The 23,441-nt window shown below is 48.5% G+C and overlaps 1 protein-coding gene across 4 annotated transcripts in view; it reads left to right on the forward strand.

The window, feature by feature from the left end:
• Positions 1 to 499: 499 nt before the first annotated feature.
• Sufu (SUFU negative regulator of hedgehog signaling) overlaps positions 500 to 23,441 on the forward strand; it is a 96,242-nt gene continuing 73,300 nt past the window's right edge. For 2 of the 4 annotated variants that reach the window (XM_016001856.3, XM_042264755.2), the window contains exons 1-2: positions 581 to 930; positions 5,128 to 5,262. In XM_016001856.3, the coding sequence (XP_015857342.1) occupies positions 749 to 930; positions 5,128 to 5,262 (317 nt within the window). In that variant the 5' untranslated portion in view covers positions 581 to 748. Of the gene's footprint in view, positions 931 to 5,127; positions 5,263 to 23,441 lie in introns of all 4 variants that reach the window. The other 2 variants (XM_006983342.4, XM_006983341.4) reach the window with 2 other exon arrangements.

Consider the following 23,441-nt stretch of genomic DNA (forward strand, 5'->3'; position numbering starts at 1 on the left):
AAATACCTGTAGCTGGGTGCAATCGAACTACTGGTCTAAAATTATCTAAAGGTTTAGAAACTGCTTTAATATCTCTTTTCTAGAGCTTAAAACCTTGATGGATGAAAATATTCAGGTGAAGAGAAAGTTGCGTAAATGCTTTTAAAACAGCCAGGCACTTTCCCCTGGAGTATTTCTTTCCCTGCCTCTTCAAGTTGCACCAAGAAATATTAGAGTTGTAATATATTAATAATGACTCACAAATGAATAATGGGGTCAGTTGTCAAGTTTATCTTAAAATTGTGCATCAGCAAAATAATGTTAAGCGCTTTGTAGGAGCTTCTTAACAACTTTCACCGGATCCTAGCACCACTAGGTACCCCATCTCGGTTTAAAATTGGGTTCCTCCTAACACTAGGGGGAGGCCAAGATCCTTGGGACGCTCCCAACCCAGGGGCAGGGAGGCGGGGCCTACTGTCAAGTCACGCCTTCTCCACTTGTGACTGGCAGCGGCACTAGCCAATGGATGTCAGCCAAGGGCACGCCGACGCCCCGCCCCCTGGGGCTCCCCGCGGTCCCGCAGCACCCTCTGGCCGACTTCGCGAAGGCTAGGGCTTGGGCGGACGGCGCACCGTGCGCAGGCGCGGAGTTAGACCTCGCCGTAGCCCCCGTCGCCCCGGGGAGTCTCATCCACAGTGGGTCCGCCGGCCCATCGGGGCGCTTTCCCTCCTCTACCCTCCCGGGTTCCCCGCGCGCCCCACGCGCCCCGATGGCGGAGCTGCGGCCTAGCGTCGCCCCCGGCCCCGCCGCGCCCCCGGCCCCCGGCCCTAGTGCCCCTCCGGCCTTTGCCTCACTCTTTCCCCCGGGACTGCACGCCATCTACGGAGAGTGCCGCCGCCTTTACCCTGACCAGCCGAACCCGCTCCAGGTCACCGCTATCGTCAAGTACTGGTATGCTCTGGGCCTCGGGGGCACGGGGGCCGGCCGGGAAAGCTTCGAGCGCCGGGGACGAAGTAATTTGCAGGAGGGGGAGGAAGAAAACGGTTCAAGTACTTGGGAACCGGGAGCTTCCTGATGCTGGGGAAGGAGTTAAGACAGAAGTTGGGAGTGGGGACAAAGGGTTAACGGATCCCTTGAGTAGAGAGGGGGTAACCGGGATTAGGAGAACTGAGAACTGGGGGTGTATGCAGGAGCGGAGGGGGCACTGAGAGAGGGAACTGTAAACGTGGAGAAAGGAGGGGGCGCCTGTAGTGGGTCATTAGTGGGCTTGGGGAAGCCAGGGGACGGCTGGAGTAGAATGGGGGAGGTGAGGCGGGGCCTGGAGAACATTTGAGAGGGCTCTGGAGGGCACGAGACCGCGTAGTCTAGGGCGATCCGGGGACCAGGACGCCCTGGTGGGCTAGGAGGGAGCAAGATGAGGCCACTGTGCCTTTGATGGGTGAAGAGTTGAGGAGACAGCCTTCTTTCGGGACCCTCCGGGGTGCAGGAGCTTCTGTCATTCAGTGCGAAGCTGTTGCTCTTGAAGTTTGACAGAGCAACTCTTCCAGATAAACTTTTTGCTTACTCTGCACAGTTCTCACTGCAGACCTTGCTTCTGGCGTTGCAGCTGCTTTTGCTTTAGGACGTTAGTTAGGAACAGGCTCAGGGAGAGCCATGCTTCGGCTTGGGAGGGATTGAAGAGGATCGTAGCTTGCACTTACGGTGGGAAGTGCTTGATGGAGACCCTGAGCTGTGAGCAGGGGCAGTGATGTGCAGCCTGAAGAAGCGCTTCCTGTCATATCTTCAGGATTTCAGCCGCTTTCTCTGGGAAGCTCAAGATAACTTTAAAGTGGCTCAGTAAAGGATCCGTTTTCAAATGGACTGGCCTTTCTGATTCCCCCTTCTTGTTTGCAAGCGTTTCTTCAGCCAGCCATCAGACAAAACAGGTGTTATGGGGGCGAGTTCTCATGGACTTTCTGGACCAAAAATAAGCCAAGAGGTGGCCACATTCATGCAGAAACTCAGTGTATTAGGTGACCCCTTTCAGTGGATCCTGGAAGACTCCCAGCTTGGGGTATTGGCAAAAGATGGACCTGAAGGGGGAAGTGGATGTCTTTGCTGGTTACACCCCCTTTAGGGCCGAGTCTTTTTCTTATGTGACATCCTCTTACTGCCTCTGGAGATGGCACTTAGGCTGTACAGGGCCGAGGGTAACTCCCTGTGTCAGTGGGAGGATGATGCAAAGAAAACCGACAGCCCGGAAGGGCCTGGGGCCTGGCCTCTGCGCTAGCAGCCAGGCGGTATGCCCCGGCAGTGCATCTGTGGCAAGCACACTGTTTCAGGATTGCTTCTGGGTGGAAAACAGCTCTTGCTAACCTTTGGCTTGTTTGTTTGTTTGGGTTTTTTGAGCCAGGATCTCACTATGTAGCTCTGGCTGTCCTGGAACTTACTATGTAGAACAGGCTGGCTGGCTTCAAACTCACAGAGATTCCCCTGCCTCTGCCTCCGGAATTCTGGGATTAATGGCGGGCACCACTGAGGCCAGTAGCTCTTGCTAACTTAATCAACCATTTTAATTGCACCTTTCTATTTAACTCTGTTGTGTGAACTTGCCCCATGTTATGAGAGAAAAGAAGCTGGCCTTCCCATGATGTTTGCACTGATCTTAAGTGTGAGGGGAAATCCCTGTGAAGAACAGGGCAGCTGGCTTTATGTCACTACATGGCCATCAAGAGAGTTGTGTGTTAAAGGTATTGGAAGCATTATGCAAAGGACCAAGAGAAGTTACAGCATTTTTTTTTTTTTTTCCTACTGGGAGCTTGTAGTGAGGCAGTATCCACAGAGGTAGACCAGCATGTGATATCAATTGAGAAGGCATGTATGTACAGCACTTTGTGAAATAAGAAATGCCACCTAGATGCAGGAATCTGAGAGGAAACAGCTTAGGGACTGGTTTCCTCTGGGACGGAGAGGGATTTGCAGAATTGAGATACCAAGGTGTATTCATAACCCTTCAGTTCTCACAGCAGGGTGACTGACGCAGCTGCTTGGGTCTGGCTATAGGATTTCTTTGGGGTTTCAGGGGTGGCTTTTTAGCTAGTGGTCCCTGGCTGGCAGGGGTACTCCAGCTAATAGTTGAGACTTTCACAAGCAAGGCAAGGACCAAAGCAGGGAGGCAGAGCCTGGTGCCCTGGGCTCTCTCTAGTTCTGCAACTGCCCTGTAGAGAAGACAGGGTTCGGGAATTAAGGTAAGGGATGCTTTAGGCCATTAGAGCACGTCTTTTTTTTAGTTTTTTTGAGACAGGGTTTCTCTGTGTAGCCCTGGCTGTCCTGGAACCCACAAAGAGCCGCCTGCCTCTGCCTCCCAAGTGCTGGGACTAAAGGCGTGCGCCCCCACCGCCCGGCTCCCTGACACCTCTTAAGGCCTCTTTTTGATGTGATCTCTCCTGGGAGACTGTCTGAAGGAGCTGCAGCATGCTGACAGGTGGAGCAGGACAGCACACAGTGGCACTGCTTGTTACTGGGTGGACCTAGGCTGCAGCAAAGGCTCTTGGGGGGTTCCGGAAGGAAGTTGGAGGAAGTATGGAGCCTGTCTGTTTTAGGGTTCTGCAGCCATAATGGGATCCTTTTCTTTCCTCTGTCCTTCCCCAAAATGTTTCTAAATCCAACTGGTTATGGGTTTAGTGAAATCACAGTTAAAGACAGACATAGAGGCCAGGCGGTGGTGGCACAGGCCTTAGTCCCAGCACTTGGGAGGCAGAGGCAGGTGGATCTCTGAGTTCCAGGACAGCCAGGAGTACACAGGAAAACCCTGTCTTGAAAAACAACAAACAAACAAACAAAAACAAAAGACAGGCATAGAGACTTGTCCCTTTACCTGACCACTCAGGTGAGATCTAAGCTATTTGTAGTGACTTTCTTCCTTTTGAGTTCTATAAATAACTTAGCTTTATCTTTTTCCCCAGAGAGTAAGGATTTCTGCAAAGACTAATAACATCCTGGCAAAGAGGATGAAACCAGACTTACTGGTTTTAAAATAGGGTTTGAATTGCATGGTCCTGGCACACTGGCTGGGATCTCCTGTACCATGTCTTTTATTTGGTTGTTAGTGTTCCCTTAGTAGTTCAGCCTGCTTGAAGTGCGCTCCTGACCATGTTCCAGGGCCAGGCAAAGGTTCTCCAGCCTGTGGCCCATGTGAGGCAGCTCAAATGTGGAGTTCATGGCTCAGGCACACTTCTGCTGATGGTTTCTATTTAGTGTGCTTCTCAAGTCCACTGTGTTTTCCTGTCCGTTCTGAAGAAAAGCGGTTTTGTTTATTGTTTGTTTTGCTTTACTTAAGCACTAATTGCTAAAAGAACTTTTATTGAATTAAATCTTTGGTGAGGTAATGACTAAATCTCTTCCTCAACTGCTTCTCTGTTGGATTTATGGGGAAATTTAATGTGGTCCCTAGGAGCTTCAAATCGGGAACTGTCCCAGCTCTTCCTTTGAGACAGATGCCTCCTGGGATGCTCTTTAGAGTGCAGGTGTAAACAGGGTTCAGCCTGGTTCGAGCTGAGTGCTCTCTGCAGGGCTGAGGTAGCTGATGTTTGGACTTGGTCCCTTTGAAGCGACTAAGTTTTGATCTGTGGATTGCAGGCCAGGATCTGTGCAGACCAGAGGCTTTGGGTGTATTTAGAAGACACAATAATAGAAGGCACAGTGCAGGCTTTCAGGAACTAGCTGTCTAAGAGACAGGTGTAGAATGAAACCTGTACTGCCGGGAATGTCCAGTGGGCATGCTCTGGATAGTCGTTCAACAGAAGCCAGTGGTTAAATATGCTCTCTCTTACCTTGAAGCCTGGCATGCTGTCAGGCACCACAGGAGACTCCATTTGGAGTCAGCAACTTAAAACAGGCGAAAGCAGAGAGTGCACCCAGCAAGTTGAATTTCTAAAAGAGGCCCTGTCTGTTGGAGGGAAGAGAAGGGAATTGGTTGATCATGTGACATCACGTAGCCTCAGCTGCTTACCCTTGGCTCAGCACTCAAGACATTTTTTGCCTCCCTTTAGTTATCTTCTGCTTTAGGTCCTCTAGGATGGGGCGTTTGGGTTCATAGAGAAGAGCCTCCTACTTGCTATTTTCTGGTTTCCAGGTTTCAATTGACACCTTGTGTTTTGTCTTTTGCAGGTTGGGTGGTCCAGACCCCTTGGATTATGTTAGCATGTACAGGAATATGGGGAGTCCTTCTGCCAACATCCCTGAGCACTGGCACTACATCAGCTTCGGCCTGAGCGACCTCTATGGTGACAGCAGAGTCCATGAGTGAGTGTATGACACCTGTCTTTCTTTGACCCTAAGCCTGTTTCTGAGATTTTATTGAACATGTGTGATAATAGTGATTCTATGAGGGTGACACTTTGCAATGTTACCTCTCTGATTCTGCCTTCTGCTTGTGCTGGCTAGCCTGGAATTTGCTATGTAGACCAAGCTGGTCTTGAACTTGTGGCGGAGGGGCTGCTTGTAGAATGACTTAAGTTGGTCTTGAACCTCTCCATCCTCTACTTGAGCCTCCTGAGTGACAGGGGTTGTAGATGTGTGCCACCAAACTTGCATTCAGCTGTGCTTGGATTGCCCCCTTCATTTTTAGCACTGATTTCCTTCTGTTCTCTGCCCTATGCCTTGTAAAATCTTACCCTTTTTGAGGCTAAAGAGATGCTCAGCCCTGGCTCAAGTGATTAAGAGCACTGGCTGCTCTTCTACAGGACCCAGGTTCAATTCCCAGCACCCACAGGGCAGCTCACAGCTGTCTGTAAATCCAGTTCTAGCAGATTCATTGTCTTCTTTTGGCCTCTGCAGGCAATAGGCACATAACTGGTACATAGACATACATGCAGCTAAAATACCCATACACTTAAAATAATGGAATAATTCAATAATTTTCTCTCTTCCCCCTGATTTCTCTTTATAATCACCTAATATATGTTTTAATTCTAAAACATATTTTGAAACCAAGCAAAATATAATTAACTTAGTATTTAATCTTCCAGAATCGCAATTAGAATAATTATAAAAGCTAACATTTTTTAAATCACTGATTATGCACCGAGTACTCTTCTAGTTATTTTGTACATATGTGTCACTAATGAATTTAATTTTCAGCATAACATTGTAAAACTGGTAGATGATAATATGTGCCCCACTATAATGATATTAATTATCATTTCTCAGCAGTGTGAGGGCCAAGATTGATTGATTGATTGGGTGATTGGTTCAGAGCCAGGATTTAGATGTTGACAGCCTGGCTCCACAGGTCAGACTCCTTCAGGATCAAACCCAGGTCCTCAGGCTGTATCATGGAGCTACATCTTCAGTTCAGGTAGTCTATAGGCTGGGTTTTTTTGAGACACATTCTCACTATGTAGCCCTGACATGCCTGGAACTCATTATGTGAAAATATTTAACACAGCAACATGGGCGATATTAAGAACTACAAAAAACTGGGGAAAAGTTATGATCATCTTCATTAACAGATCACCATCTCCAGAGTCGGTGTCTACAGAGCCAGGACAAGAGGAGCCTTGCTCCCTTTCAGTTGGCCTAAGCTGACTACCCCCACCTGGACAGAACGATGGTAGAGGAAGGCCCTCTTGCTACCAGAGTCTCTTGTTACTGCTGTCTTACAGACGAGGAGACCGAATTGCTCAAGCCTCACATCTGGGTTATAAAAGAACTGGAATTTGAATTAGACTGAGTCCCGAGTTTGGACTCTTAAATTACTGCACTAGACCGTACCAACTCCTCGCCCACAGGCCCAGGCTAGCTTCCTCTGTCTTTTGTTGGGCTCAGCAGCCAGGCCTCTTCTCTTCTCTAGCACATGGCGGGAGTGTGTGTGCCTGTTTCACAGCCTTCAGAATGGATCAGCAGACAGAAACCTTGGGAATAGACTTCATCTTGCCTGAGTGGGGACCTGGTTTTTTGTTGTTGTTTATTTTCATTTATTTATTTTTATGTGCGTTGGTGTTTTGCCTGCATGTGTATCTGTGTGAGGGTTTAGGATCCCCTGGAACTGGAGTTACAGACAGTTGTGAGCTACCATATGGGAACTGAACCTGGGTCCTTTGGAAGAGCAGCCAGTGCTCTTAACCACTGAGCCATCTCTCCAGCCTTGGGGACCCTGTTTTACAGTATTTATAGTGGACCTAGAATGATTTTTGAAAAAAATATAAGGAAGTAAGGAGACTATGACTATATTGGTTTGGGGAGACAGACGGACCTCCATCCCCTTGAGCTAGAGCTGTAGGTGGTTGTGAGCCACCTGATGCGGAGCAGGGAACCCAGCTCCGTGTCTCTGGAAGAGCAGGAAGTGCTCTTAGCGACCTTCAGAGAGTGCCAGTGAGACGGTTTAGTGAGTGAAGGCACTTGCTGCCTGCCAAGCCTGATGATAACCTGAGTTTATTCCTGGAATGAAGTTTTTAACTGGAACCCGTGTAAAGATGGAGGGAGAATCACCTCCGCAGCTGCTCTCTGGTCTCCAGACTCCTGACATGGTGCACATGTGCACATTCATCCTCAGACACAGTCTTAGTCGGGTTACTGTGTGATGAAACACCGTGACCAAAAACAGCTTGGGGAGGAGAGCGCTTATTTGGCTCACATATCCTAAATCACAGTCTGTTGAGGCAAGCCAGGGTGAGAACTCCAAACCAGACAGGAACCTGGAGACAGGAGCTGATGCAGAGGTCACAGAGGAGCGCTTTTTCCTCACGGCAGCACCCAGGTCCGCCAGACCAGGGCAGTACCACCCACAAAGTGCTGGACCCTCCCAGGTTAATAACTCATTAAGAAAATGCCCTACATGTAGTGGCACACACCTGTAACCCCAGCACTCAAGAGGACAGCCTCGTCTGTATAATGAGTTCCAGGACAGCCAGGGCTATGTAGAGAGACCCTCTCAAAAAAACAAAATTTAAAAAAAGCTTTTTTTTTTTGGTGTGTGTGTGTGTATGTGTGTGTGTGTGTGTGTGCGCGCGCGCGCGCGCGCGCGCGCGCGTATGAGTATATGAATGTATGGACACGTGTCCATGAAGGCTAGAAGAAGGAGTTGGCTATCCTGGAGCTGGCATTACAGGCAGTTCTGAGCCTTCTGATTTGAGTGGTGGGAACCGAACTGTGCTCTTCTGAGAGAGCATCAAGCATTCTTAACCACTGAGCCGTCTCTCCAGGTCCCCTCCCCTCCATGAGGAGTCAGTACCTCTTAAGTATAGGCACAGAAATTCAGAGGTGTTTGCTATCCAGGTGGTAAAGTAAAAGCCGCATCTGGTGGCACCAACGTCTGTTCTTCGCCATGGTGTCGTCGTCGTCCTGTTTCTATTGTTCCCACCGTGTCTCCTCCTAGTCCTTCTCTTGCCCTCACAGTTTGTTGAGGATGGAGACAGGCGTTTCCTCTTGCTCAGGGACAGGAGGGGGAGCCCTGGTTGATAATCCTGACATGAAGAACAAGTGATTGGCATGGCCATTTCCTCCATGGTCTTTCCCACCTCACATTCAATAGAGGGAACAGGACGAGGACAATTGTTTGCACCCACAATAAGCCGGGCATGGTGGTGCACACTGTAATTGTAGTGCTGGGCAGGTGGAGACAGGAAGATGCCTGGAGCTCACCAGCTAGTTAGTCTTACCGTATGGCAAGCTCCAGGCTCAATAAGAGACCCTGTCTCGCCGGGCGTTGGTGGCGCACGCCTTTAATCCCAGCACTCGGGAGGCAGAGCCAGGTGGATCTCTGTGAGTTCGAGGCCAGCCTGGGCTACCAAGTGAGCTCCAGGAAAGGCGCAAAGCTACACAGAGAAACCCTGTCTCGAAAAACCAAAAAAAAAAAAAAAAAAAAAGAGACCCTGTCTCAAAAAATAAGGGGGGAAGCAATGAAGGCAGACTCCTGTTGGTGAGGTGAGAGGTGGCTGTGGCTTGTTCCTTTGTCTCTCTGATCTGTCAGCATTTACCCCGATATCTAGCTCCAGGTTTTTATTAAGACCAATTAGTATTCGTGCTGCACCTAACATCAACTTGTAGTCCCCACACATGTGCACACTACATGAACATGTGTATACATACACACACACACACACACACACACACATACACACACACACGCATATATGTATATTGCTATTTGGATGCTGAAACTATACTCAGCCCCCCAGTCCATGCTGGGTGCACACCCTACCACTAAACTACACATCACAAGTGTAAAAACATCAAAATTATGTCATGGGATCTCATGGTATTTTGACACATATATAAATCATGTAGTGCTTACACAGCTTCATTTCATGTATTTATAATTTTTAATGGTTAAAACATTAGAAATCCTTTTTTAGCTTCCTGAAAAGTGCAGTGCTCACCTGTTGTTTACAGGCACCTACAGGCACCTGGTGTGCAGTGCACCCCTGGGTTTCTTGAACTCAGTCCCCTAGTTGCCTGCCCAGCTTCTCCCCATTCTGCTCTTCTCCTCTCTCTGTGGCCCCGTTAACCACGGGTCCACTCCGTTTCTGTGAGTGTATCAAAGCGTTTCTCTGTGTAACCCTGGCTGTCCCGGAACTCGGAACTTGCTCTGTAGACTCAGCTGGCCTGGAACTCTCAGAGATCCACTTGCCTCTGCCTCCCGAGCGCTGGTTTGTTTTTATTCTTGACTATTTTTGTTTTTATTTTATGTGTATGAGTGTTTTGCATCCTCTAGAAGAGCAGCCAGTGCTCTTAACTGACTGAGCCGTCTCTCCAGCCCTTGGCTTGGTTTTTGAAGTAGGGTCTCATGTACTTGCTTCAAACTTGGCATGCTGCTGTGGATGACCTTGAACTTGTGATCCTCCTGCTTGCTCTACCCCACTGCTGGGGCTGCAGCTGTATGCTACTACAGCCAGGTTTATGTGGTGCTGGTAGTGTCTGCCTAGCATGCATGAAGCTTGGGGCTCTAGTCTTGTATAATATTAGAGGGACCAGCCTTAATATTATACATCCCAGGGGCTCAGGAGAGAGAACTACTAACGGCGAGGACTATTATCAGGAAATATAATCTCAGCACACCGAGTTCTATAGTCCACTTGCTTTAATTCCTCTGGCATAACATCCTTTAAACACAGCTTCAGTTCTGTTCTCATGTCTAGCTCCTTTCTTGCCTGATTTCTCTCTATATTTATCTACTGTCCCCTCTAGGTTCTATCTTAATTCCTTCATCTAGTTCTGTCCCTTCTAGGTTCTCATCTATCTAGTTCTTTCCCCTATCAGCTTCTCTCTTGTCTCCTTCTCTCTCATCTGGCTCTTCCTCATCTTGTTCTTCCCCATCTGGCTCTTCCTCATCTTCCATCTCGTTCCTCTAGTTCTCTCTTTTAGCTCTTCAATCTAGTTCTTCCCCATCTCAGCTCGTTCCTCTCAAGTTCTTACCCATCTAGTTCTTCCATTCTCTTTTCTCTTCCTCTCTTGTGCCCTGGAAGTCCCGGTATATAAAAAGGGAGGGTCCGAGCTAAATTGTGTAAGGCTATTACTTAACGTCCACCTCTCCTAGGCGGTGTCTCCTTGTGGAATTTACCGTATGTCAGGAGACTTGCATGTGGGCTGTTATCCTTGTTAGTCCACCTGGGACTAACAATGGGCGCCCACCTGGGTGTGTTTCCTGTAGTCCTTGAAAGTGGCTAAGGGAGATAATCTGATTCCAGAGAAAGCCTTTCCCTGAGGCTGTTCTCCAAATTACCTGGAATGTGTATGTCCAGAGAGTGCTCAGTCTACACTGTTAGTCCTTCTTGGGGAAAAGTCAATTGGGAAAGCTATGAAGGCACACATGATTTTCATAACAGAATACAGCTGATATATAACAAGCCAAGTAACACCAAAAACTCCTTGGGATTTGGCTTCCTCTGGAGGAATTCCATGATCCCTCCAGGTAGTGACTTTGCCATAACCAGCTGAGTTCTTATGATATATTCCTGCGGCCCTCAACACTCTAGCCCGAAAGGCTTTGAAGAAGCTGTTTCTAAAGTTGAAGGATAAAATAGATTCTAGCTTGGAGCACCAACAGGGGACAGCAGGAAGGTTTTCTAGAGAGAACGGCTACCCACAATGCCTGCCGTAGAAGAGACTGCCCTTTCCCATTCCCACACTTGGAAGGTGTCAGACATCCGAGCCTGAGCTGCCAAGCGCTTGTCGCTGGAAACCTGCAGCCCTGGCTGTTCCCTTTGTGGCCCGGCAGTTATGGACAGAGTGGGGAGATGTGAGGGCTGTGAAAGCGGTGATGTTGTGCCTTTCTCTGAGGATTTCCGGCAGCTCCTGGGACCTCCAGAAGCCCCCACTAGACAAAAAGTTCCTGAGGCCCGAGGAAGGCCTTCGCGGCTGGCTAACTCGAGTGTGTTCGTGAATGAGGACAGACTTCCAGTGAGAGTCTGTGGGGCAGTCATCTGCTTGAGGTACTGGACTGGTTCCAGAGACTGTCTTCGTGTGGCATTGACCCAAATGTGGCCCTATGGTTAGAGCCACACCTCACCACCATGGGAGAGCTAGGCTGGGCCCCACAAATGCTGACTGGTTGACAGACATGGCATGTCTAAGTGGGTTTGGGGTTGTTCTGGCCTCACCTGAGGGCCGGAACTGTGGCTGGCAAGCTTCCTGGAGCTGCCTTGACTGAGAGGGAGGGGGGGGGCTTCTTTCCTTCCATGGTCTTCTTCACTGGAGTTACTCACTGAAACACGGGACACAGATGAACTTGTCCACTTGTTAGTTAGTGTGGACTCGTCCCCTGAGATTGAGACAGGTTAACTTGCCTTTCTCAAAGCTTGCCTTGTGGGAGCTCTGTGACATGCCCCTTTATCTGCTGGGGTCTCCAGTAGAGACCCTGCTGCCTTGGCTCTGGGTGCATATCTTGGCCTTGCCTCCCTGTGGATCTGGCTTCTCTCCCTCCCTGGAGTGCTTCACAAGACCACCTGCGGGTGACAGTCCCTAGGATAGCCTGGTCCCCAGGGTAGCCCCGCTGAGTTCAGCAAGCTGGAGGAAACGCTTGGTGGGGTCAGCAGAGGGCAGGCCACTCTGACGCCCCAGAGGTGTTTGGTTTCAGGGTGACTGAAATTGAGACAGTCACTGCTAGGGCCAGGGATTCAGACCCGATAGGGTAGAGATCAAGGAGGGCCTAGACCTCTTTTTTTTTTCTTCATTACATTTATCTGGGGAGTGGTGCAGACCTGTACCCCAGTCCGTGTATAGAGACTAGAGGACAGCTTGCAGGAGTCGGTCCTCTCTTCACCGTGTGGGTCTCCAGGTCCAAACTCAGATGGTCGGGTTGACAGCAGGTCCTTTATTCCACAGCCCTCTCATTTCTAGTGACCGTGGTGCTGGGCGTCAGACCCAGGGCTTGTGCATGCTAGACAGGCTCTCTAGAAGCCCAGGTCCCAGACTGAAGTTTCCAGTGCTGACAATTCCCTTTCCCTGTCCACCAGAAAAGCATTGTGGTATTGTGTGTGTGTGTGTGTGTGTGTGTGTGTGTGTGTGTGTGTATGTGTATATGTGTCTGTGTGTATGTATATGTATGTGTGAATGTGTGTGTATGTGTGAGTGTGTGTATGTATGTGTATATGTGTGTGTGTGAATGTGTGTATGTGTCTGTGTATGTATATGTATGTGTGTCTGTGTGTGAATGTGTGTGTGTGTGTATATGTATATATGTGTGTGAATGTGTGTATGTGTATATGCATGTTTGTCTGTGTGAATGTGTGTATGTGTCTGTGTGTATGTGTATATGTATGTATGTCTGTGTGAATGTGTGTATGTGTATATGCATGTATGTCTGTGTGAATGTGTGTATGTGTCTGTGTGTATGTGTATATGTATGTATGTCTGTGTGTGAATGTGTGTGTCTGTATCTGTATATGTATGTGTATATGAGTGTTTGTATATGAGTGTATGTATATATGTATGTTTGTGTATGTATGTATGTATGTATGTATGTATGTGTGTGTGAGTGAGTGTGTGTGTGAGTGTGTGTACATACACTAGCTCGTGGAGGCCAGGACTTGACTTTGGTTATCTTCCTCTGTCACTTATTTTTTGAGGCAGGATCTCACTGTCTTACTTGGGGTAGTTATTGCTGTGATGGAACACTATGACCAAAAGCATCTTGGGAGGAGAGGTTTATTTTGCGTATACTCCCATATCACAGTTCATCATCACAGGACGTCAGGACAGGAGCTGAAGCAGGGCAGGAACCTGGAGGCAGGAGCTGATGCAGAGGCCATGGAGGAGTGCTGCTTGCTGGCTTGTCTCTTAGAGCTTGCTCAGCAGTTTTCTTGTAGAAGCCAGGCCCCCCAGCCCAGGGGTGGTTCCACCCATAATGGGCTGAACCCTCCTACATCAATGGCTAATTAAGAAAATGCCCCATAGGCTTGCCTAACCCCTGATCTTATGGAGGCATTTTCTCAATTGAGGTTCCTTCTTCTCAGTTGACATAAAAACTAGCCAGGACACTCATTGAACCTGGAGTTTGCTGTTTCACCTACTCTGGCTGGTCATTAAGACCTCAGAATCCACCTGTTGCTGCCCCTCACCCCCTCTGGGGCTACAAACTTATACCACTGTGCTCATCTTTTGTGTGGGTGACGAGGATATGATCTCAGGTACTCCTGGTTGCATAGCAAGTCTTTTCCCACTGAGCCATTACCCCAGCTTGTATATCTATCTACAAACTATATATTTTTTTCTGAGACAGGATCTCATGTAGTCCAGGCTGGCCTTGGAGCTATATACCTAGCTGGGTAGTGGTGACACATGCAGTTAACCCCAGCACTCAGGAGACGGAGGCAGGTGAATCTGGGTTCCAGGACAGCTAGGGCTATACACAGAGAAACCCTGTCTTGAACAAACCAAAAAGAAAGAAAGAAAGAAAAAAAAAAAACTTAAGTACATCTGAGGATAATCTAGAATGCCTAATCCTCTTACCTCCACCTCATAAGGAGCCCTGATGAACGATCTCCTTACCCGTTCTAATAACCCTGCACTTTCTGACCTGACTCTCAGACCCAGAGGACTAGGTTGTACAGCACACAACCTATCAAAGTGATATTGAACCCTCTTTAAATTTCACGTCAGGCCAGGCGGTGGTGGCGCACGCCTTTAATCCTAGCACTCAGGAGGCAGAGCCAGGAGGATCTCTCTGAGTTCGAGGCCAGCCTGGTCTACAGAGTGAGATCCAGGACAGGCACCAAAACTACACAGAGAAACCCTGTCTTGAAAAAACAAAACAAAAACAAAAACAAAAATTCCCGTCAGGACCTGGAGAGACAGCTCAGCAGTTAAGAGCACTTGCTGCTTTTCCAGAGGACCTGAGTTTGGTCCCTAGCACTCACATTGGGCAGCTCACAGCTCCCCACAAACTCTAGCTCCAGGGGACCCAACATCCTCTTCTGTCCTCCATGTACACCCACACACTCAGGACATACATTCATATTAATACATACATACACATGAATAAAAATGCTAGTTTCACAACATTGGAAGCTGAAGAGATGGTTCAGTGTAGCTAGAGTTTTCCTGCCTTGCCCACAGTCAGGACAAATCTTTGTCACCCGCCAGTCCCACAGCCGCTCAGACCCAACCAAATAAACACAGAGACTTATATTGCTTACAAACTGTATGGCCGTGGCAGGCTTCTTGCTTACTGTTCTTATAGCTTCAACTAGTCCATTTCTATAAATCTATACCTGCCACATGGCTCGTGGCTTACCGGTACTTTACATCTTCCTTGTCCTGGCAGTGGCTCCAGGCAGTGATTCCTTCTGCCTTCCTGTTCTTTTATTTCTCCTCTCTGTTAGTCCCGCCTATACTTCCTGCCTAGCCACGGCCAATCAGGTTTTATTTATGACCAATCAGAGCAACTTGACATACAGACCATCCCCCAGTACAGCCAAGTGCAGACCATCTCAGACACCTGCACTCAGGCCCGTGGTCCTAATCATCCTCTATGTGGACCTGCTGGGTAAAGCCACGAGGAACCCGAGAACGGGCTCCCACAGGACATACAGAACATCCCACAGCAGTTCAGTGGTTAAGAGAATGTACTTCACTTGCAGATGACCCAAGTTCATTTCCCAGCATCCACAGTGGCTTACAACACAACCACCTATAGCTCCTGAGAACCTGAGTTTGAACCCTGAAACCCACATAAAGGTGGAAGCAAAGAACGGACTCTGTGAAGTTGTCTTCTGATCTGCGCGCAATTATATTAATAAAAAATTAGGTTCTGTGGCCCTGCCCTTAACTGCCCAAGGTGGAGCTTAGCTACTTCATAGAGACCCCACAGATGAGGAAGCTTCTGGGCATCAAATAACGTATTCAGAATCTAGGTGTGAATATAGGTTTTCCTTTTGTTTGAGGGAATAGGTATGTTATGCACACGCTGGATTGTATGGTAAAAGTATAGTTAGCTTTGTGAAAAACTGCCAAATTGTCTTCCAAAGTGATTGCATCGTTTTGCATCCCAACCAGCAGTGAGGACCCCTGCCTATGTCCTCAGCAGTATCCAGTGTGGTCTGTATTGTTTTAGCCACTCAGTAGGTGTGGGATGGCATCTCGTTGCTTTGATTTGCTTGTCTCTAATGAGACAGAGCTGAACCTATTTCCTCTGCCGTCTGTCCCTTTGCTTTTGTGTTAATCTTCTCCCTCTTCTCAGTCCCATACCTTCCTCTCTCGCGCCATGAATTCATGAGGCTGCTCAGGTTTTCTGGCATATCTTCCTTTTGGTCTTCTATTTTATTTTATTTTGAGACAGGGTCTTACGTATCCCACGCTGACCGTAAACTCTCTGTGTCCCACGATGACCTCAAACTCTTGGTTGTTCTCTCTTCTTGAGTGCCATCAACACTTGGTTTATGAGCTGCTGAGGAGCAAACCTAGGCATTTTTCATGCTAGGTAAACCATCTACCTATTGAGCTCTATCTCCAGCCTCACTTTGGCCACTTCTGAAGCCACTGAGTGAGTGAGCTCTGGGAGGATGCTGGGAAGAAGCCCATCTCTGAAGCCTTAGGTCTCTGTTGTAGCTGGAGCTGGCTCATGAATTCTACGCTTTATTTCTTCATTGATAGGGAAAAAGCAATAAAAGACAGCTGACTCTGGGACATGTATCCTCAGTCCCAAGGTAGGTCCCAGGGTGTCCTGAGCATGTCCTCTGGTACAGACTGTAGACAGACCGGATTGCAAACTTGTCCCCTCAGATCCAATTGGGCATAACTTTGCCCTTGGTGAGAAAGGACTGGACTGTGAGGTCCCAGCCCGATCTTAAACTCTCCCTGTCTTAGCTGAACCATCACCAAGAAGACAAAATCTCCAACTTTCCTGGCCTGGCCTTTTCCTGTCCACCCATTGCTGCTAGTCCAGCTTCTTTATGTAAAGAAAACATCATTTTCTCAAAGTTGGAAGTTAGAGCAGGAGGGAGGACCCATAATCCTTCCATCTTTTGTTTGTGATCCTTGATTCTGACCCCTGGGAACAGTTGGCAGTGACTGCTGCCCCAGCTCCGTGTGTCCCTCATGGGGGCCTGACATTGTCCAAGGCTTCCCCGCCACTGGCTCACTCTGTTCTCAACTTTACCTTGCCTACCACTGCTAGAGTCTGAACACACACATGTCTGGGAAGATGGCCTCTTCCTGTTGCCATGGCATCAGGCCCCCGTTCAACTTTCTCCGGGTGGCTCCTGGTGCAGGGTGCTGGAGGTACGTGGATTTGCTGTGTTGTTGCCCACTTCTCAGCTAACACTGGCATCTTTTCATGTGTTAGCTCAGATGTATATCTATTTTTTTCTTTTCTTTTCTTCTTGAAACAAGCTCTTATGTAGCCCAGGCTGGCTTCAGCTTACTATGAAGCCATGGCTATCCTTGAACCCCAGATCCTCTTGCCTTCATGTCCATGAGTGATAGTGTTAAAGAGTTGAACTGCCATGCCTGACTTTTTTTTATTATCATTATTATTATTACTTTTTTTTTTTTTTTTGGTTTTTCGAGACAGGGTTTCTCTGTGTAGCTTTGCACCTTTCCTGGAACTCACTTGGTAGCCCAGGCTGGCCTCAAACTCACAGAGATCCCCCTGCCTCTGCTTCCCAAGTGCTGGGATTAAAGGCGTGCGCCACCACCGCCCGGCTTATTTACTTTTTTTTTTAAAGACAAGGTCTAGGTTATATATCCTGGTGTAATAACTATTTATTAACTAAAACCCAAGCGCTGGGCACACCTGTGAGGGATTTTCTTGATTAAATCATTTCAATTCACAGACATGGGCACAAATGCCGAGGTAGGTAATCCTCTAGTTGCTGAAATAATTGGACTACGTTTTTTGAGCCTTTCTATAGTACATAGAAAATCAAGCAAGTGTTTGGCTTAGAAGAAAGGATGACCCATTGCCCTTTCTGACAGGTCTACCAGGTGTTGGGTAGGCAGGCCCAACTAGTTTCTACCCAACATGAATCCTGGGACATCTTTGGCGAGCTAGGCATTTCTTTACTGCATAGAGTGTCATCGTTGGGACAGGTTCTAGGCCTCAGGTTGGGATGATGAACAACACACCTGGTCCTGCTCTTCACTGCCTGTCTTGGTTGATGTGGCCCTGTAGGGAGATGGACTTGATACCGCCTCAGAGCGTTAGGGCCTCATGGCAACTGACTTTTATAGAGGCCATGCTTTGGGCCTTGAGGAAAAGGAATCAGACGCTTAGAAATGTGATCAGCCTACATTTGAGACTAGGCCAGTTGGCCATTTGACAGTGAGGACTTGGGGTCATAGCAACTTCCTAGAAAGTGGAGCACGCTGTGTAACTCTCAAAGATCCTTCTTTTCCTACTCCTGTTGTTCAGGGCCCATAGTCCCTGGTCTTAGAGTCAGCCTGGCCTCAGCAAGACCACTCAGATCAAAGAACTGTTCGTGATTTCCAGGAGAGACTTTCTTTTTTTCTTTTTTAAATTCTTAGACATTTATTTTATTTTACAATACCATTCAGTTCTACATATCAGCCACGGGTTCCCCTATTCTCTCCCCTCCCACCACCTCCCCTTACCCCCAGCCTACCCCCCATTCCCACCACCTCCAGGGCAAATCCTCCCCCGAGGACTGCGATCAACCTGGTAGACTCAGTCCAGGCAGATCCAGTCCCTTCCTCCCAGACTGAGCCAAGTGTCCCTGCATAAGCTCCAGGTTTCAAACAGCCAACTCATGCAATGAGCACAGGACTTGGTCCCACTGCCTAGTTGCCTCCCAAACTGATCAAGCCAATCAACTGTCTCACCTATTCAGAGGGCCTGATCCAGCTGGGGGCCCCTCGGCCTTTGGTTCATAGTTCATGTGTTTCCATTCATTTGGCTTTTTTTTTTTCAATAATTGAGTAAAACCGAAATTTATTATAAGCCACAGTCATCCTAGGGACCTCCATGCTATATATATAGCTTCCATGGTTCTATGGGTTGTGGTCTGATTGTTCTTTATTTTATATCTAGAATCCACTTATGAGTGAGTACATACCATGACTGTCTTTCTGGGTTTGGGTTACCTCACTCAGGATGATTTTTTCTAGTCCAGGAGAGACTTTCATGCAGTACCTGGTGCTGCTGGGAACCCTGCCTCTTACCTCAGGCCTTCCGGTGTGAGCCGAGAGGTCACAGCAGTGAGAAGAGAGAACTACTGGAGAACAGAGTCTGCCTCAGTCTTGAGGCCCCCGTCCGGCTGGCTGGCTCCACTTTCTGCTGGTTCCAGAGAGGCCCTAAGCACCTCCGAAAGCTTGGCTGGTAGAGGGGGAACCCTTAGTGAAAAGTGACAGGTGACACTCTGGTGTGCCCAAACTCAGTCTCCTCCCTGCTCTGGCATTTCCAAGATCAGGTTGCAGACACTGGATCCCCCCACCCTCCATCCTGGCTCCAGTCTGGAAATTTTTCATTCTTGTAACCAGGGGTTTTACATAGAGAAAGGCCTAGAGGGTAGGCAGCAGCTTGGCCTTTGGAGTTAGTTTTCTAGAAGCCATGGCCATGTGGGCCTGTTAGCATGTCATGTGGTCAGGCTCAGAACCATCTCCGCTCAGCACCATCCAGTGGCTTCCTGTTGGACACTGAGGTAAAAGCCATTGGCCATATGTAGCCTCCAAGGTCCCCGTCTTCCTTCCTTGTGCCTCCTCCTCTGCCGCTCTTGCGCTTCCTCCTTCTGCTCCCTAGTCTCAGCGCTCTGCCTCAAGGCCTCCGCACTGCCTGCCCCTTGGGAGCTCTGCCTGTAGATAGGCTCACCCCGACTCCCTCGCCTCCTCAGGCATTCCACAAATAGCCCATCCTAAAGCCTTCTCTAGCCTCCTCTTTCTTTTCTTCTCTCCTCCTCCTTTCTGCTGTCTTCCTTCTTTTGAGGCAGGTTTCACTGAATAGACCATGATGGCCTCAAACTCACAGAGATCCACCTTTCTCTGCCTCAGCTGCTGGAATTTTCAGACATGCACTATACTGCCCAGCTTGGCCTCTCTTTAATGTGGGAAGTGTGCACCTTATACGTTAAGCTAATTCTTTAAAACATGTAGTCATTACCATCCAACTTAGGTTGCTTGTTGTCTCTACCCACCTGTAGCGTGTTAGTAAATATATATGTATCTACTTTATGCATTGATGTTTCCTTGATGAATCAGTACTCATTGGATATTGAACAAGTACTTTGGAGGCGGTTTTCACTCCACATGTTCAGCTCTTGCAGAAAAACTCTCAGCTCCAGAAAGAATGTGGCCCAGCACCAAGTGTGAGCACTGAGCTCAGGAGAGAGCATTTCTTCCAATCCGACCCAGACTCTGGAGATCAGAAACTCCATGGCCAGGTCAAGCCTTTCTCTGGGGTGATGTGTGATGTGGGTAAAGAAGCCTAAACTTGGCTTAGGGGATTAAACTTAGGTGAGGTACTCAGCATTGTACTCAATATGTGGGGAGCTCTTGGTCTGGTTCCGTGAATTTCTAGGCTACATTATGGAAAGGTTTTGTGCTCTGTTCAGTGCTGGGGTACCTTGGAGAGTCAGGCAGGCAGGGTTCCTGCTCTGCTGAGTCTTAGATTCTCAGAGGAAGACATATGTAAATCTATTGATAGTTTTAGAGAGTGCAGATGCTGGGTTCAAGATAGAGTGGGGACGAAGTGTTGAGAGAGTAACGGAGATAAAGGGGAATGGAGAGGGAGAGGGCACATTTCACAGTGAGACCATTGGTTTGTGTGAAGCTTTGAGACCTAAGTGGCAAGGTGACAGCCAGGGCTGCCTTGTTGTACAGCTCTAGGGACACTGCTCATATTGTCCTGCAGTTGGTGCTCCCTGGAAGGTAGGGTGCTTAGAGCCCTGACCATCCAACTATGTGAAAACCTAGACAGTGAGAACTGCTGCTGCCAGGTGGATCAGGTGTGGCCTGGAGGCGCTCTAGGAACAGAAGGAGGCCCGTGTGGCTCAAGAGGAGGCCAGTGGGACAGGATGAGCATGCAGAGTCTGAAGGCAGTGTGAGAAGTGTGGTAATTAGCACTGGAGAGATGGCTCAGAGGTTAAGAGCACCGGGGTTTGGATCTTAGCATCCACGTGGCAGCCTACAACCTCCTGGATCTCCAGTTCAAGAGGAGCTAATGCCCTCTTCCGGCCTCCTTGGGCACCAGGCATGCACATGGTGCATATACATACATTCAGGCAAAAAAAAAAAACAAAAAACCCTGTCCTTGTAAAATAAAAATAAATGAAGGCTTCAAAAAAGAACACGGTACCCAGGACTGGAAAGGTGGTTCAGCAGGTAAGAGTCCCTGTTGCTCTTACAGAGAACGAGTTGCCAAGCCCAGCACCCACAAGGTGGCTCACAACTCTTCATAACTCCAGTTCCAGAGGATCCAGTGGTTTCTTCTGGCCTCCTCCAGTACTGGGTGCACATGTGGTGTGTATATACACGCAAACAAAACACTCGTTACACATAAAACAATTAAAGTCTAAAAAATAAAATTAAAATTAAGTAACATTTGGAAAAAGAACGTGGGTAAATTTGTGGCTGACTAGTGGGGATACAGGTATGCTGTATGAAGGTAGGAGTGGGGTGTCGGGGAACCTGACAAGCGGGGCCTGCCGAGTTGACGGGATGCAGAGCGGCTCCAGGGTAGCATCAGGAGATGTCTGAAGTACTGTCTGCCGACGTAGACATTAAGAGGGAAGCGAGGGAAGCTCACGGCTCTTTTAGCACTGCTTATCTTGTTTGTTGCTTAATGTCAAGGTCTGATTGTCTCCTTGAAATGATGGGAATGTCATTAGCACTTAGCATTGCTCAACTTGGACATGATGTACCCCATGTACAGCACACACAAAAAGTACAGTCCTTGCCCTTGGGGAAGTGAGATGCTGAAAAGATTGTGTCTTTGAATCACCCTGCTTCAGGTGTCTTGTCTTCTAAGGCACCTGGCTGCTCAGAGCCTTAGGAGATGGTGGGAGGACAAAGGGCCTCTGGGCAGATCGTCTGGCTCTTGGGCCAGCAAGAAGCCCTTGAGTTATACACCTGTGTGCTGAGAGGCACACTTCCTAAATCAGATTGCCACTTGCCATCGTTGGCTTAGCTTGTTGTCTTAAGTTTTAAAGGTTCTGGAAGGTTGTTGATTTAAGTCAGTATGAAGAATGGCAGCCGTCAGAGTCCTTTTACTTTATTTTATTTTGTTTTATTTTGAGATGGGGTTTCTCTGTGTAGGCCTGGCTGGCCTGGAACTCTTTGTAAACCAGGCTAGCCTCGAACTCACAGAGATGCGCCTGCCTCTGACTCCTGAGTGCTGGGATTAAAAGTGTGTGCCACCACCACCCGGTCCATGTCACAGTTCTTTTTTGGGGGGTGGGAGTGGGGGTTTGTTTTTTCGAGACAGGGTTTCTCTGTGTAGTTTTGGTGCCTGTCCTGGATCTCACTCTGTGGACCAGGCTGGCCTCGAACTCATAGAGATCTGCCTGCCTTTGCTTCCCAAGTGCTGGGATTAAAGGCGTGTGCCACTGCCGCTCGGCCCATGTCACAGTTCTTACTAGCTTGCCCCGTTGGTTTGGGGCAGCACCTGGTTTGAGAGCTGCCCTCTGGAAGTGGTTCTAAGTTCAGGGAACAGAGTCTAGCAGATCTTCCTCCAGGGCAGGGCTGACGGAGACTCCACTGCTCTGTGGGGAAGGTCTGCTGATCCTGGCCTTTACTTGTCTTAAATTCCACGTCTTGGTCTGGGAAGCTCTTTGCTCCGTGAAAGCCCAGGGCAGAGTTAAGCTCCTAAAGTATTGAGAGCAGGAAAGTTTGGCTGGATTCTTAGCTGAATCTGTCCTGGGAGCTACTGTTTTTAAACCTGAGGAATGCTGTGGGAATGTGGTCCTTGGCCTCTGGCAAGGCATCTCAGGAAAGGGCTTCTCCAGTGAGGCAGATACATTGCCGTGAATCTGATTGGACAGAGTGTAGCAGAAAGCAAGCATGTGAAAGGCAGAGCTAACATTCTCAGCTCTCAGTGTGAGCATGGTCTCCACGGTCCCTCAGTTCCTTCTCTCCCTTTGCTGGGAACTGAACCCAGGATCCCTGGCCCTATGATGATGGTTTTTCTTTCTTTCCTCTTGGACTCCTGTTTGCCATCCCACCCTCCTTTTTTATTTTTTGTTTTTGAGGCAGGGTCTCATGTAGCCCAGGCTGGCCTTCAGTATGCTATGTAGCTAAGGATGACCTCGAACTCCTGATCTTTTTGCCCTTACCTCCCCAAATACTAGAATTACAAGTTCATGTTGCCATATCCAGCTTCCCTCTTTTTATAAAGATTGTAGAAAATGGTTTAATATAACTCAGAGTTTTAAAGAAGTCTTAATTCAGCTGGGCGGTGGTGGCGCACGCCTTTAATCCCAGCACTCGGGAGGCAGAGGCAGGCGGATCTCTGTGAGTTCGAGGCCAGCCTGGGCTACCAAGTGAGATCCAGGAAAGGCGCAAAGCTACACAAGAGAAACCCTGTCTCGGAAAACCAAAAAAAAAAAAAAAAAAAAAAAAAAAAGAAGAAGTCTTAATTCTAGAAGAATATTGCCATATAAGCATATCTAAAAAATGTTAGGTTTTGTTGTTGTTGTTGTTGTTACACGGAGAAAGCCTGTCTCAGGAGAAAAAAAAAGTCTCAGGCCAAGTTTGAGGGCTCTGGGAGGGGTCCACAGCCAGGAACCTGGACAAAGCTGGTGGACTCTGACCTGTGGTTCTTGAAGGGCTGTGTCCACAGAGCCCCAGAGTCCAGGAGTTAAGGAAACTTGAGGTGTGAGAGGCTGGGAACAAGAGGCTCCAGATAAGTCAGAGATGCTCTCCTGCCTGAGGTTGTGTGGAGAATGTCCTTATCCCAGTGTGCAGATAAGAAACTGGGGCTCCACACAGCTAATAACTCCAGTTCCAACACTCACTTCTGGCTTCCATGGGCAGGTGTGTGTGCGTGCGCGCGCACGCGCACACACACACACACACACACACACACACACACGAAC

This window comes from Peromyscus maniculatus, chromosome 1, assembly GCF_049852395.1.
Source record: "Peromyscus maniculatus bairdii isolate BWxNUB_F1_BW_parent chromosome 1, HU_Pman_BW_mat_3.1, whole genome shotgun sequence".
Lineage (NCBI taxonomy): Eukaryota > Metazoa > Chordata > Mammalia > Rodentia > Cricetidae > Peromyscus > Peromyscus maniculatus.